The following is a 15,925-nucleotide window of genomic DNA, read 5'->3' as shown; positions in this document are numbered from 1 at the left end:
ATCCATGTCCTTCTCGGCCATCTTAAGCCAGGGAGGCGATCCCATCTATCAACAAAGTACATGTGCAATATCAATAGGCTATATTAAATATAAAGAACAAACTGTTTGACCACCAACAAGTCTGTATTATCAAGTGAAACCAAAACTATAGGGCATCACAACAATCTGTGTGCAGTGAGTAACTGGATAGGGCAACCATAAACTCCAGGTGAGTATGTATATTCCATCAAGTGGACATCCCATATAATATGCCACTTAATGTGGACTAATTAATGCCACATATTGTGGACTAGTTTACAATTATATATACGTTAGGTAAGGTAATGTAATTTTAAAAAAAGACATTCAAAGGTAATGTCTTCAAACACCCTACTCTGAACATTGCATGCAATATTAAGCATCATTTAACGTGTAAATCAGAATATGTAATTTATGTACTGTCCTTGTTCTCTCATCTATATTGGTGAAACTACCACAGAATGTAGAGTAAGATTAAATAACCACAAATCTTCCATACGAACAAAAAAACAGAACTTCCAATACCTAGACATTTCATAGAGCATAACCACACAATAGAGCAAATGAGGTTCATGATCATCGATCACGTCCCACCATTACGTTTGGGCGGTGATAGAGAAAAGATACTAAAAACAAAAGAATTGTTCTGAATAGACAAAATGAAGGCTTTGCAACCTTATGGACTCAATATTGATTTCTCTTTAAAACCATTAATGAAGTGAATTGAATAGGTGTCTGACCTTCTGTGCCCTCCTGAGTTTTGTCATTGTGCATTCCTCTGTTGTACAGGTTTATAGTTTTTACATCTTTATATTTATTTATTTTCTTTTCTTTTTTAGTGCACTTTCTTTGTGATCGCCTCATTGGAATGTCTTCTGCTCTACCACCGAATGTCCTCCACGCCAGAACCACGAAGATAGTTATTTGAAGACCGCCTTATAATTATGTGTGTTTTATATATATATATATATATATATATATATATATATATATATATAAATATATATATATATATATATATATATATATATATATATATATATAAATATATATATATTGTGGCAGTGTGGCAAGGAAAGGGTGTATTTCCCTTGCTATCTCTGCAGAATGCTCCACCTGTGGCCTGATTAATGAGGTATCAGGAAGGGAAAGTGTGTGTTTAAAAGGAAAAGGAACAGAATAGTTGGGGCTCTTCCTAGGAGACAGCATGTGGGCTGTAGGGAAGAGACAGAGCCTGCTGAGGAGTACACAGCCCGAACTGAGTGGCTCAAAGAGAGTGACATGAATTGTGAGTAAAAGGTTGCAGGGGACATATGTTTAACCGGCTGAGGGTAGCTCAGCGGTTGTTAGTCAGGACAAGCTGATCTGTGTAGTCAGTGACCAGACGGTCTAGGATTTTGTTTGTTCCTGCTTTTTGTTTATTTCTTTCCCTGCAACCTGTGTAATAAAACTGGCAAGGTGCCAGATTTGCATTAGAACCGTTTGCTTGCTGGTTTATTGAGAAGAAACGCATCCTGTGGCGTGGTCCAGGACGATCCCCGAGCTAATCCCCAAGGAGGAATCCTTACAATATATATATATATATATATATATATATATATATATATATATGTGCAATCCTAAGGCCATGATAATTTGATAATTTACTGTGATATCCACTTGAGTGATGTATGTTAATTAGTGAAACCATAATAAAATGGTTTTCACGACATATGGTGTGATGATTGAGATATGTGGAGTGGCGGCCTTGTACTGGTGAGCGGTAGGCCCACAGGTGGTCATCCCGAATTATAAAGTATTACTTGATATTAAACATTGATTATAGTTTATGTTCCCCTATACTAATATTTTGTGTGACTTTAAGATGTGAACCAAACACCGATAGGACTGTTTGGTCCAGATGGTGCTAGGACTATGTTGTCCAGGTGATATCATCTAATAAGTGTTAATTATTACCTCAAGGATGGGCCCGATGTGGCTGTTTGACGGACCAGGGGTTATGGGTCCTCTTCCCATTTTTGGTGATAGACTGATTATGGGGGGAGCCTGACACACTACTTTCATGTATGAATGTATATGGATGTGTGTGGAGGGTTCCATAAACTTATGTAGTCTAATGTATATATAATTGTAAACTAGTCCACATTATGTGGCATTAATTAGTCCACATTAAGTGGCATATTATGCTGGAGTTTCCTTGGTTTGGGGTCAAGACCTGAGAAGCAGAGCACCCGCTGGGGAGCTATAAGCTCTATATTATACAGTGCCGATTTCTAAACCCTTTGAAGTGTATGCACGCTCATTTTCATGTATTGAAGCAGCATGTTATGCACGCTCAATACATGGAAATGAGCGTGCATACCATGCTGGCTCAATGCCTGAAATTGAGCGTGCATACCATGTTGGCTCATTACATGTATTGAGCCAGCATGCTATGCACGCTCAATACATGAAAATAAACGTGCATAGCATGCTTGCTCAATTCCCTATAATGAGCGTGCATAGCATGATGGCTCATTATATGAAAATGAGCGTGCATACCATGCTGGCTAATTACATGAAATTGAGCGTGCATTCCATGCTGGCTCAATGCCAGATATTGAGCATGCATAGCATGCTGGCTCAATACATGTAATGAGCCAGCATGCTATGCACGCTCAATATCATGTATTGAGCCAGCCTGCTATGCACGCTCAATACATAAAAATAATCGCTCCCATGTAACTCTCCTGATCACTACTTGCCCACCTAGCGGAGGAAGCCGCGCAAGTCTCCTCCACTCCTTGGCTGGGCAGTAGCTGCTGACTGTCCTCTATTAGATTGTCCTCAGTGAATAGTGGAGCTGAACCTTCTGTAGGAGAGGGAACAGCATAGGACAGAGGCAATGGGAGGACAGGGACTGCTCCCAGGCCATGCCAACTGAGGATTGTGTCTGAAGAAACCACCGACTGTTGACTGGGGGGTGTCAGATGTCACTTGTGATTAATTCAATGACCGTGTTAACCAATCGACGACGGCATATGGGTTGCAGCAAATATTGCGAATATGCAAATTTTGCATATATATATGACGAATATTCGTCCATATATTCATGAAATATCGCGAATTTGAATATGGCCTACGCCACTCAACACTAATGTAGGTATGTGGTTTGCACGTATGAGGGCAAAAAATTTTGCTACAGTACACTTGGAAAACATATTTTCATAAAACAAGAGCCAGTGATTAGTTTTCCCTGGCCCTTCACTGTATGTAGGCTTGTTACAGATCAACAGTTACAAAAAAGTGCACTACTTAGATGTAGGTATGTGGTTTGCACGTATGAGGGCAAAAAAATTCGCTACAGTAAACTTGGAAAACATATTTTCATAAGAAAACAGCCAGTGATTAGTTTTCCCTGGCCCTTCACTGTATGTAGGCTTGTTACAGATCAACAGGTACAAAAAAGTGCACTACTTAGATGTAGGTATGTGGTTTGCATGTAAGAGGGCAAAAAAATTCATGACAGTACACTTGGAAAACGTATTTTCATAAAACAACAGCCAGTGATTAGTTTTCCCTGGCCCTTCACTGTATGTAGGCTTGTTACAGATTAACAGGTACAAAAAAGTGCACTACTTAGATGTAGTTATGTGGTTTGCACATATGAGGGCAAAAAAAAAAGCGCTACAGTACACTTGGAAAACGTATTTTCATGAAACAAAAGCTGGTGATTCGTTTTTGCTGGCCTTTCACTGTATGTAGGCTTGTTACATATTAACAGGTACAAAAAAGTTCACTACTTAGATGTAGGTATGTGGTTTGCACGTATGAAGGCAAAAATATGCGCTACAGTACACTTGGAAAACGTATTTTCATAAATCAACTGCCAGTGATTAGTTTTCCCTGGCCTTTCACTGTATGTAGGCTTTTTACATATTAACAAGTATAAAAAAGTGCACTACTTAGATGTAGGTATGTGGTTTGCATGTATGAATTCAAAATATGCACTACAGTACACTTGGAAAACCCATTTTCATGAAACAACAGCCAGTGATTAGTTTTCCCTGGCCTTTCACTGTATGTAGAGGTAAGAAAATCTAGTAGAATTTTTTTTAATGAATTTTACATGTCAGTTGTGGTATAACAGCATACATAGGACAAGACCACCTACTCAGGAACGCTCACTTCCACATCAGCAACTCACCTGCACCACATATGCTTCTCTGACACCTGGATCCATGACTGTTAGCCACTTCTCCCAAAAGGCTTCCTTTGTTTCCACACTCTACCTGTTGGGCTTGCTCTTCTCCACAAGTTAATTCAGACAGATCTGGGGAGCAGGGCAAGCACAACAGTTAGCATGGCAATAGAGTGTGGACTTGAACTCACAACCTCAGCACTCATAAGCAGCAGCTCTAACCACTAACCAGTGTGAGCTGCCTGAAAACAAGACCTAGCGACGGTGGTCTTGGCCTGTTTTGACAAAAAGAGAAAGCCCACACGGGGGAACTGGAACCAGAGACCGAGCTACCGCTCAGGCTTGCCATATATAGCTACAGTTTGAGTCATACAGCCTAGTGGTTAGAGCAGCCACCTTGCAGTGCAGAGGTTGTGTGTTTGAGTCCTGTGAAGCACCTGGGACTGAATTGGAGAGATAGAAGGTGACAACAGCTGTTATACTTTTTGGCACCAGTTGATTTAAAAAAAATAGCTTTCCACCGGAATATCCCTTTACAATCTGCAACTAACTCATTGATCTCTTTGTGGTTTGACAAAACTTACATCTAAAAAGTGGGACGAGAACCAGCCACAAACTGGTTCACATTCCTTAGATCACTGACTCATATACATTTGATTAGGATAGTACAGGTAATGCCATTTCCTCAGTCTTCTACCATGGGGCTGAATCCCATGATGCCTGCATTCAACCGATGTAGCAGACATCAGGAGATTCAAACCCATAAGCTTTGCACTACAAAATGGCAAGGCTAACCAGTGGGCTGTCAGGGCTTTCAATAAGGCAAGCTGAGAGCTAGCTTGGTCTTAGGTTCGAGTAACCCCCCTTTCCCCCCTCTGTGCAGTTTCTCTGATTGCCAAAACAGGCCAAAACCTTGTTCGCACCATCTAGCTGACAAACAGCTCCTATATCCTTGTGGTTAGAGCAGCTACCTTGGAACACACAGGTTGTGAGTTCAAGTCATGTGAAGACCCTCAAAGTGATCTGGAGCTAGAAAAGGCAAAAGCAGCAGTCAGAGGCAATGGGTTGTTGCACCAGAGGTTGATGGACTGTGGTGAGGAGGATGTCTAGAAGAGCACATGGTGGTCTTGGGAGTGTATGTTGTTGGAGGGGATTGTGGAGGCAGGTGCACCCATTTCACTGATGGAGGATGTAAGGTTGTAGGTATGCCAAAAGTGGTGTTGAGTCTGCTGAGGTGAGCAGAGCAGTGGGATTTGGCATAAGGTTGAAAAATGCATGCTTTAATTCTTTTGTTAATATTTATTTGTGATCGGGGCTCCATACGTGTACTAGTGACAGGAAAGATTGCCTACATACCTATACAAGATCTTACCCTAGCATAGCGGTCTGAGTTGTGCCATAACCGCGCAATGAGGGCACGCCTATAGAGGGCATGCACTATAGTGAAGGAATAAGATAAGGGAGGGTTGGGAGGGTTCCACAAACGACACGTGCTCCGCCCCTGTAGGAGAGGGGGAAGTTATATACACACGCCCCCACCTGTTCCCAATGAGCCCCACCTGGAAGTGCAGGGAGCGATAATTACTTCCGCCCCTCGCACAAATACAGCCCATCAGGCTTTATACATATCAAGAGAAGAGGCTCCACTACCAATCACAATTGTCTCCAGCCTTTCAAACCACACCCCTTCCCAACACCGTTGCACCCCCAACTTCACCATCAGCCTCCCTGCCTCTCCCACACCATATACGCTTCTCAAACACCTGGATCCGTCACCATCAGCTGCTTCTCCCAAACATGCTTTCCTCAGCATACTCCATTTCCACATTCCATCCGGCTTGCTCCGCTACCATGATCTAATTCGAAGAGATCAGGCAAGCCCGACAGATAGAATGGCAATTGAGTATTGACTTAAACTCACAACCTTTGCACTCCAAGGCAGCAGCCCTAACCACTAGCCCATAGTAGCTGCCTGGAAACAAAAGATAGCGACCGTGGTCTTGGCCTGTTTTGACAAAAAGAGAAAGCCCACAGATGGGGGGGGGGGGCAGTGTTTGGGGGACTGGAACCAAAGACTGAGCTACTACTCAGGCGTGCCATAGCTAGAGTTTGAGGCCCGCAGCCTAGTGGTTAGAGCAGCCAACTTGGAGCACAGAGATTGTGAGTTCAAGCTCTGTAAGGTCCCAACAAATAGTCTGCTGGTTACACTAGTCTGTAGAATGTAATAACATACACAGCAACCCATTGCTAATAGTATGTGAGAGTATGCAATTTTGGGTTTAGTACACAGCGACTGTGTACTTCTGGTGTTGTGCAAAAATACGTATTTTAAGCATACTGTAGCGCATTTTTCTGCCTTAATAAGTGCATTCCACATACCCAAGTCTAAGTAGTGTACAATTTGTACCTGTTAATCTGTCAAGGGCCAAGATACTGTGAAAGTCAAGGCAAAAGTACTCACCGGCTGGTGTAGTACTCAAATACTTTTTTTAAAGCATACTGTAGCGCATTTTTCTGTCCTCATAAGTGCATATCACATACCTATACCTGAGTAGTGTACTATCATGAACTATAATTTTCCGAAAAAATGTGTTCCGATACGAATTTATTCACGGCAAAACTATATTAAAAACGGCAATTTCTGGCCTACAGAGAGCCTCAATAGAGGTGTAGAACACTTTGCTGTGTTCTAACACGCATAGGGAGTGTGCTGGCGTAGTGAAATAATACTGTTATTCAGAATAACATGCAGATTACCGGCATCGCTTTTAGAATCACTGCCGCAGAGCGGCACAATGACAAAGCCTGGAGGTGGCATCAGTATGAGGAGACCATATAGTGACTGAATGACACAGTGTGGAAGTTTTGGCAGTATGAGGAGACCATATAGTGGCTGAATGACACAGCATGGAGGTGTTGGCAGTATGAGGAGACCATATAGTGGCTGAATGACACAGCATGGAGGTGCTGGCAGCATGCGGAGACCATATAGTGGCTGAATGACACAGCGTGGAGGTGTTGGCAGCATGAGGAGACCATATAGTGGCTGAATGACACAGTGTGGAGGTGTTGGCAGCATGAGGAGACCATATAGTGGCTGAATGAAACAGCGTGGAGGTGTTGGCAGCATGAGGAGACCATTTAGTCGCTGAATGACACAGCGTGGAGGTGTTGCAGCATGAGGAGACCATATAGTGGCTGAATGACACAGCATGGAGGTGTTGGCAGCATGAGGAGACCATATAGTGGCTGAATGACACAGCGTGGAGGTGTTGGCAGCATGAGAAGACCATATAGCGACCGTGGTCTTTGCCTGACAAAAAGAGAAAGCCCACAGAGGAGGGACTGGAACCAAAGACCGAGCTACTACTCAGGCGTGGAGTAGATGGAGTTCGAGTCCCACGGCCTAGTGGTTAGAGCCGCCATCTTAAAGCACAGAGATTGTGAGTTCAAGTCCTGTGAGGTCCCAACAAATAGTCTGCTGGTTACACTAGTCTGTAGAATGTATAATACATATACAGCTATCCATTCCTAACAGTCTGTGAGAGTATGCAATTTTGGGTTTAGTACACAGCGACTGTGTACTGCTGTTGTTGTGCAAAAATAAGCTTTTTAAGCATACTCTAGGGCATTTTTTCTGCCTTAATGAGTGCATACCACATACCCAAGTCTAAGTAGTGTACTATTTTGTACCTGTTAATCTGTCAGGGGCCAAGATACTGTGAAAGGCAAAAGTACTCACCGGCTGGTATAGTACTCAAATACTTTTTTAAAGCTTACTGTAGCGCATTTTTCTGTCCTGATAAGTGCATATCACATACCTATACCTGAGTAGTGTACTATCATGAACTATAATTTTCCGAAAAAATGTGTTTCGATACGAATTTATTCGCGGCAAAACTATATTAAAAACGGCTATTTCTGGCCTACAGAGAGCCTCAATAGGGGTATAGAACACTTCGCTGTGTTCTAACACGCATATGGAGTGTGCTGGGGTAGTGAAATAATACTGTTATTCAGAATAACATGCAGATTACCGGCATCACTTTTAGAATCACTGCCGCAGAGCGGCACAATGACAGAGCCTGGAGGTGGCATCAGTATGAGGAGACCATATAGTGGCTGAAGGACACAGCGTGGAGGTGCTGGCAGCATGAGGAGACCATATAGTGGCTGAATGGCACAGCCAGGAGTTGGCAGCAGCATGAGTAGACACTAGTCCTTCACAATCCCTAAGATTAAAAGATGAATTCAGAAATTTGCTGCCTAATCTGGGGGACATCTATGCTGCCTAATCTGGGGGACAACTATGCTCCTAATATGGGGATAACTGATGCTTCTGGCCTTAAGCCTATAATTTTTTGAAGTTTAGCAGTAGCTAAATACATGCTTAATGCAAATGTCAACATTGATCTTTAAATGTAAGGGGTTATGAAACCCTCTTGGGTACTGCGAATGACTGCTCCAGACTCATTCTGTGTCTTTCACAAACTACTTGCCTCCCTGGTGCCTCAGGCCTTGGGCCTATAATTTTTTGAAGTTTAGCAGTAGCTAAATACATGATTAATGCAAATGTAAACATTGATCTTTAAATGTAAGGGGTTATGAAAACCTCTTGGATACAAATGCATGATCCAGACTCATTCTGTGTCTTTCAGGAACTACTTGCCTCCCTGGTGCCTCTGGCCTTGGACCTTAAATTTTTGGATGTTTAGCAGTAGCTAAATACATACTTAATGCAAATTTCAACAATGATCGTTAAATTCTCGGCACTCTGCCAGGGCCTTCTCCTACCCTGCCTGGGCCGATCCGAGGACCTCACTAACCAACTCACTAACTAATCCAATCGCTTATAGCGACGGGCGGTGTGTACAAATGGCAGGGACTTAATCAACGCCAGTTTATGACCCTCACTTACTGGTAATTCCTCGTTTAAAGGATAAATAATTGCAATCCCAGATCCCTATCACAAACTGGTTTCAGCGTGCAACGCGCACCTGTCCTTGAAAGATAGAGACACGCTAATCCGTTCAGTGGAGCGCTAATGCGGCCCAGGACATCTGAGGCCATAACACACCTGTTATTGCTCGATCTCGCAATTGATCAGGCAAAGTAAGGGGTTATTAAAGCCTCTTGGGTACTGCTGAGGCCTACTCCTGACTGCTCCTGGTGCAATGTATGAGGTAATTAAACACTCTTGGGTAGCGTTATTGTTAAATTTACTGATAATTTTATCAGTAATAAAATTGAATTTTGCAGAATACTAACCGTTACACAACAGAACGCTTGTTGCGTGTGATTTTTTAATGAGAAAAAAAATAAATAGATGGAGAGGGATTAACTCTGCTTAATCATTTTTGGCGAATTAGAATCCTTTTGTAATCTGATTTTTTGGAGACAGATGCGCTTACACACATGTAATAATTTTTTTAACCAAATTTCAAACATTGTGTGGTTTATTATTTTTGAGAAGAATGTCTTTTGGTGGTCCACCATCCTGCATTATAGAGTCTTCTGAACTGCTGTATATGCGCTTGTTTTAAAAGAACAGGTATTTTGTCAGACAATTTCAATAACATTTTGCGTTTTTTTGGGGTGGATTGTGAAGCCCGGGTGTGTACTCTTGCATCAGCCAACTCCAGGCTGTGTCTTTCAGGCAATCTATGGGTTCCTGATGCCGTAGAGGAGGGGCCTGGGTCTGGGAATAAAAAATTTTTGGATTGCGGGTGCTACCAAAAAAGATGGACACTCCCTAATCCGTTCAGTGAAGCGTGCCAGCGGCCCCGGACATCTGAGGGCATAACACACCTGTTATTGCTCGATCTCAGGAGAAGGGGGGTTCATCATCTGTAGAAGAGAGTTGCAGGTTGCCCTTGAGTCAGCAAGGCGGTAGCACGGTTGGCAGTCAGCGTGGTGTGGCAGTAGTGGAAATTCTGGAGCCAAACGTGCCCGGCGGAGACCACCTGCTTCGCGGCAGCTTACCTTTCCGGGAGTTAGCGGGTTACCAGCACCGGTCGATGAAAGATAGAGACACGGTAATCCGTTTAGTGCAGCGCGCCGGTGGCCCCGGAAATCTGAGGGCATAACACACCTGGTATTGCTCGATCTCACAATTGATCGTGCAAAGGTAGGGGGTTATTAAAGCCTCTTGGGTACTGCTGAGGCCTACTCTTGACTGCTCCTGGTGTAATGTATGGGGTAATTAAACACTCTTGAGTAGTGTTTTTTTTTTTATTTACTGATAATTTTTTCAGTAATAAAATTTAATTTTCAATAATGCTAATCGTTACTCAACGGAACACTTGTTGCGTGTGATTTTTTAATAATAAAAAAACGGACAGGGATTAACTCTGCTTCATCATTTTGGGCGAAAAAAGTCCTTTGGTGATCTGATCTTTTGGAGACAGATGCGCTTACACACATATTGAATTAGTTTTTGTAAAAAAAAAATTCAAACATTGTGTGGTTTATTATTTTTGAGAAGAATGTCTTTGGGTGGTCCACCGTCCTGCATTATAGAGTATTGTGAACTGTTGGATATGCGCTTGTTCTTACACAAAGGTATTTCTTTAAAAAAATTTCAAAAATTTTGTTGTTTTTTGGAGGGGATTGTGAAGCCCGGGTGTGTACTGGTGCATCAGCCAACTCCAGGCTGTGTTCTTCAGGCAATATACGGATTTCTGATGCCGCAGAGGTGGGGCCTGGGTCTGGAAATTGAACATTTTTGGATAGCGGGTGCTACCTATGAGAAATCTTTGTCAAAAATTTTATATATTGTGTTGTTGTTTTTTTTGAGGGGGGGGGGGGGGATTGTGAAGCCCTGGTGTGTACTCTTGCATCAGCCAACTCCAGGCTGTGTCATGCAGGCAATATATGGGTTACTGATGCCGCAGGAGTGGGGCCTGGTTCTGGAAATTTCACATTTTTGGATAGCGGGTGCTACCAATGAGAAATCTTTGACAAAATTTCTCATTGTGTTGTTTTAGGAGGGGGGATTGTGAAGCCCTGGTGTGTACTGGTGCATCAGCCAACTCCAGGCTGTGTCCTTCAGGTAATATATGGGTTACTGATGCCGCAGAGGTGGGGCCTGGGTCTGTTAATTTCAAATTTTTGGATAGTGGGTGCTACCAATGAGAAATATTTGTCAAAAATGTCATATATTGTGTTGTTTTTTTTTTTTGGGGGGGGGGATTGTGAAGCCCTGGTGTGTAGTGTACTAGTGCATCAGCCAACTCCACGCTGTGCCATTCAGCCACTAAATGGTCTCCTCTTGCTGCCAACATGTCCATGCTATGTCATTCAGTCACTATATGGTCTCCTGACACTGATGCCACCACCAGGCTCTGTCATTGTGCTGCTGTGGGGCAGTGATTCTAAGAGCGATGCCGGTAATCTGCATGCTATTCTGAATAACAGTATTATTTCACTACCCCAGCATATTCCATATGCGTTTTAGGACACAGCAAAGTGTTCTATACCCCCATAGAGGCTGTATGTAGGCTAGAAATAGCCTTTTTTAATTTCGATTCGCCGTAAACAAATTCGGATCGAAACGAACTTTTCGGCCGAATCGAATTTTTGAAAAGTTCGCTCATCTATAGCGTGCATACCATGCTGGCTCAATACCTGAAATTGAGCGTGCATACCATGTTGGCTCATTACATGTACGCTCAATACATGAAAATAAACGTGCATAGCATGCTTGCTCAATTCCTTATAATGAGCGTGCATAGCCTGCTGGCTCATTACATGAAAATGAGCGTGCATACCATGCTGGCTAATTACATGAAATTGAGCGTGCATACCATGCTGGCTCAATACCAGATATTGAGCATGCATAGCATGCTTGCTCAATACATGCAATGAGCCAGCATGCTATGCACGCTTAATATCATGTATTGAGCAAGCATGCTATGCACGCTCAATACATAAAAATAATCGCTCCCATGTAACTCTCCTGATCACTACTTGCCCACCTAGAGGAGGAAGCCGCGCAAGTCTCCTCCACTTCTTGGCTGGGCAGTAGCTGCTGACTGTCCTCTATTAGATTGTCCTCAGTGAATAGTGGAGTTGAACCCACAGCATAAGATACTTCTGTAGGAGAGGGAACAGCATAGGACAGAGATACTTCTGTAGGAGAGGGAACAGCATAGGACAGAGATACTTCTGTAGGAGAGGGAACAGCATAGGACAGAGGCAATGGGAGGACAGGGACTGCTCCCAGGCCATGCCAACTGAGGGTTGTGTCTGAAGAAACCACTGACTGTTGACTGGGGGTGTCAGATGTCACTTGTGATTAAATAAGTGTTAACCAATCGACGACGGCAGATGGGTTGCATGTTGAGACACGACCGCTAGCTGATAACGGGAGCTCAGGCCTCTCGCAGCGACTCCTGCGACCACTCGCCCCTAGTCTGCTGCGACCTCTGCCTGAAGGATTTAGGCCTCTGCCACTCCTCTGTGCACGTCATGGCACTTCTCTGCCTGACATACTTAGTGTGCATATGAGGGGAGTACAATATGCTTCAGTACGCTTAAAACAGTATTTGTCTAGAACAGCAGCAGGTGTGCACTTTGGCTGGCCTTTCACAGTATGTAGGCCCTAACAGATTAACAGGAACAAAATAGTACAACACTTAGATGTAGGCATGTGGTATGCACTGATGAGGGCAGAATAATGCTCTACAGTACACTTAAAAAGTACAGTGATACCTCGGTTCACGAACTCTTCTGTTTACAAACAACTCGGTTCACGAACAGAAAAGTTCATAAAAAAGTGCTCCGGTTCACGAACTCCGCCTCGGTTCACGAACAGGAGCCGCGGCCATTTTAATGCTATTTCCAGGCTGTCACATGGTCGTGACTTGCTGTAGGAAGACCGTGGAGAGAAGGAAACAGAAAGAAGTACTGTGAATACTCTGCAAACATTTTAAGTGATTTTTTGATTTTTGGTGTGCTTTTTAGCACATACAGTACTGTACTGTACTACAGTACTGTACTTACTGTATTGTACAGTTCACTGGACACAAGAAGCAGCAATGAAGGTGACAATGTGCAAAGTGGAAATGCAAGTGACAATGTGCAAAGGGGAAATGCAGGTGACAATGTGCAAAGTGGAAATGCAAGTGACAATGTGCAAAGTGGAAATGCAAGTGACAACGTGCAAAGTGGAAATGCAGGTGACAATGTGCAAAGTGGAAATGCAAGTGACAATGTGCAAAGTGGAAATGCAGGTGACAAGAATGTGCAGCACAAGCATGGTGGCAAAAAGAAAGTACAGAGCAGTAGTAAAGGTGACAGCAAGGTTGTGAAGAAAATAACCATTGAGCTGAAGAAGGAAATTATAGAAAAGCATGACCGTAGTATTCGTGTGACTGATCTGGCCTCGGAGTACAAGATGGCAAAGTCAACAATCTCGACTATTCTGAAAAACAAAGCCGCCATCAAAGGAGCTGATGTTGCAAAAGGAGTAACAATGTTAACCAAGCAGAGGACGCAAGTGCTGGAAGAGGTGGAAAAACTTTTGTTGGTGTGGTTGAATGAGAAACAGCTGGCAGGTGATAGCATTAGTGAAGCTATGATCTGTGAGAAAGCCAGGAAATTGCACAGGGATTTACTGCAAAGAAGCCCCTCTACAAGTGCAGCAAGTGACGAATTTAAAGCCAGTAGGGGTGGTTTGAAAAATTCCACAGGAGAAGTGGCATCCACAGTGTGATTAGACATGGTGAGGCTTCCAGTTCTGACAAGGCAGCAGCAGAAGCCTACAAGTTAAACTTTGCGGAATTCATGAAGACAGAAGGATACGTCCCTCAACAAGTGTTCAACTGTGATGAAATAGGGCTCTTCTGGAAAAAAATGCCGAACAGAACCTATATAGGAGGAAAAGGCACTACCAGGACACAAGCCCATGAAGGACAGATTGACCCTTTTGCTGTGTGCCAACGCAAGCACCGATCTGAAAATTAAACCACTACTGGTGTACCATTCTCAGACCCCTCGTGTATTTAGGGAACAAAATGTGAACAAGGCCAGACTGCCCGTCATGTGGAGAGCCAATGCCAAAGCTTGGGTCACAAGGCCATTGTTTATGGAATGGCTGCACGAGGTGTTTGCACCCACCGTCAGAAAATTTCTTTCTGATAACCAGCTGCCTGAAAGGTGCCTTCTTCTGATGGACAATGCCCCGGCACACCCTCCAGCCTTGGTGGATGCTGAGTATGACTTCATCAAGGTAAAGTTCCTCCCCCCCAACACAACACCACTTCTGCAGCCCATGGACCAGCAAGTCATCTGCAACTTCAAGAAGCTGTACACAAATGCGCTCTTCACTAGGTGTTTTAATGTCACCGAAGAGACGTCTTTGACTTTGAAAGACTTCTGGAAGAAACATTTCAATGTTGTCCACTGCATTTACCTCATTGACAAAGCCTGGGAAGAGGTCACTCCCCGAACCCTAAATTCAGCCTGGAGGAAACTGTGGCCAGAATGTGTCGCTGAACGTGAACATGACTTTGAAGGGTCTGATGCAGAGGTATTGGAGGAAATTGTGTCCATGGGCAAGAGTATGGGTCTGGACGTTGATGGTGCTGATGTGGAAGAGCTTGTTGAGGAACATAGGGAGGAGCAGACCACGGAAGAACTTTCTGAACCCAACAGTGAGCAGCAGAAGGCACTTCTTGAGGAGCATTCCACTGAGGAAGAGGAAGAAAGGGAGGAGGTTAGCAGTGATACCATAAAATCTATTATGCAAAAATGGAATGAGTGCCATGATTTTTTTGAAAAGCACCACCCCAACATAACCGTCACGAACAGAGTGTTAAATCTTATGAATGATAATGTGGTCTCTCATTTCTGGAGGGTTATGCAGCGCAGGAAGAGACAAGTGACATTGGACAGATTTTTCAGAAAAACTGAGCCTGCAGCTAGGAGACAAAGGAGAGAGGAAACCCCTGAAGGAGATCCCCCTGATGTCCTTATGGAGGGGGACTCTCCCTCCAAACAATAACTGCCTCCCACCTGCCTTCCTCCATGCCAGAAGTCATCTCAAGCAAGGTTAGTGTCCTCTCTTTATACATTACTATACTGTTATAATGTGTATTGTAATTAGTTTCATATTTTTGTGCTTCAAAAACCCCCCAAAAAAGGTCAGCACGGATTAACCGGATTTACATTGAACCCTATGGGAAAATGTGAAGAACAGAGAGAGATGGATCCAGCTCGTGCAGATAAAAGAATTTTAATCCATAAGACAAGGAGGATACAAGGAGGATACAAGTAAGGCGTTTCAAGCGCTGAATGCGCTCTTAGTCATGAAAATGGGAAAATGTGCCTCGGTTCGCGACCAATTCGGTTCGCGACCAGAGTCAGTTCACGAATTAAGTTTGTGAACCGAGGTATCACTGTATCTGAGTACACCAGCCGATGAGTACTTTTAGCTTGACTTTCACAGTATGTAGGATCTTGACAGATTAACAGGTACAAAATAGTACACTACTTACATGCACATATGCGGTATGCACTTATGAGAAAAATGCGCTACAATGCGCCTAAAAACTCAGTATTTTTGTAAAACACCAGCCGGTGATTACTTTTAGTTGTCCTTTCACAGTATGTAGGCCCTTGACAGATAACATGTACAATACGGTACACTACTTAGGGCAAAAAAATGCGCTACAGTACACTTGGAAAACGTATTTTCATAAAACAACAGCCAGTGAATAGTTTTCC

At 43.4% G+C, this 15,925-nt stretch overlaps 1 protein-coding gene across 1 annotated transcript; it reads left to right on the top strand.

The window, feature by feature from the left end:
* The first annotated feature begins 14,105 nt into the window (after positions 1-14,105).
* Positions 14,106-15,472, top strand: LOC130358027 (tigger transposable element-derived protein 1-like). The gene is made up of 2 exons (XM_056560854.1): positions 14,106-15,250; positions 15,343-15,472. The coding sequence occupies exon 1, from the start codon at positions 14,106-14,108 to the stop codon at positions 15,201-15,203; it is 1,098 nt and encodes a 365-aa protein (XP_056416829.1). The 3' UTR covers positions 15,204-15,250; positions 15,343-15,472.
* Positions 15,473-15,925: the final 453 nt, after the last annotated feature.

This window comes from Hyla sarda, chromosome 1, assembly GCF_029499605.1.
Source record: "Hyla sarda isolate aHylSar1 chromosome 1, aHylSar1.hap1, whole genome shotgun sequence".
Lineage (NCBI taxonomy): Eukaryota > Metazoa > Chordata > Amphibia > Anura > Hylidae > Hyla > Hyla sarda.
This window is presented reverse-complemented; position numbering and strand designations above follow the sequence as displayed.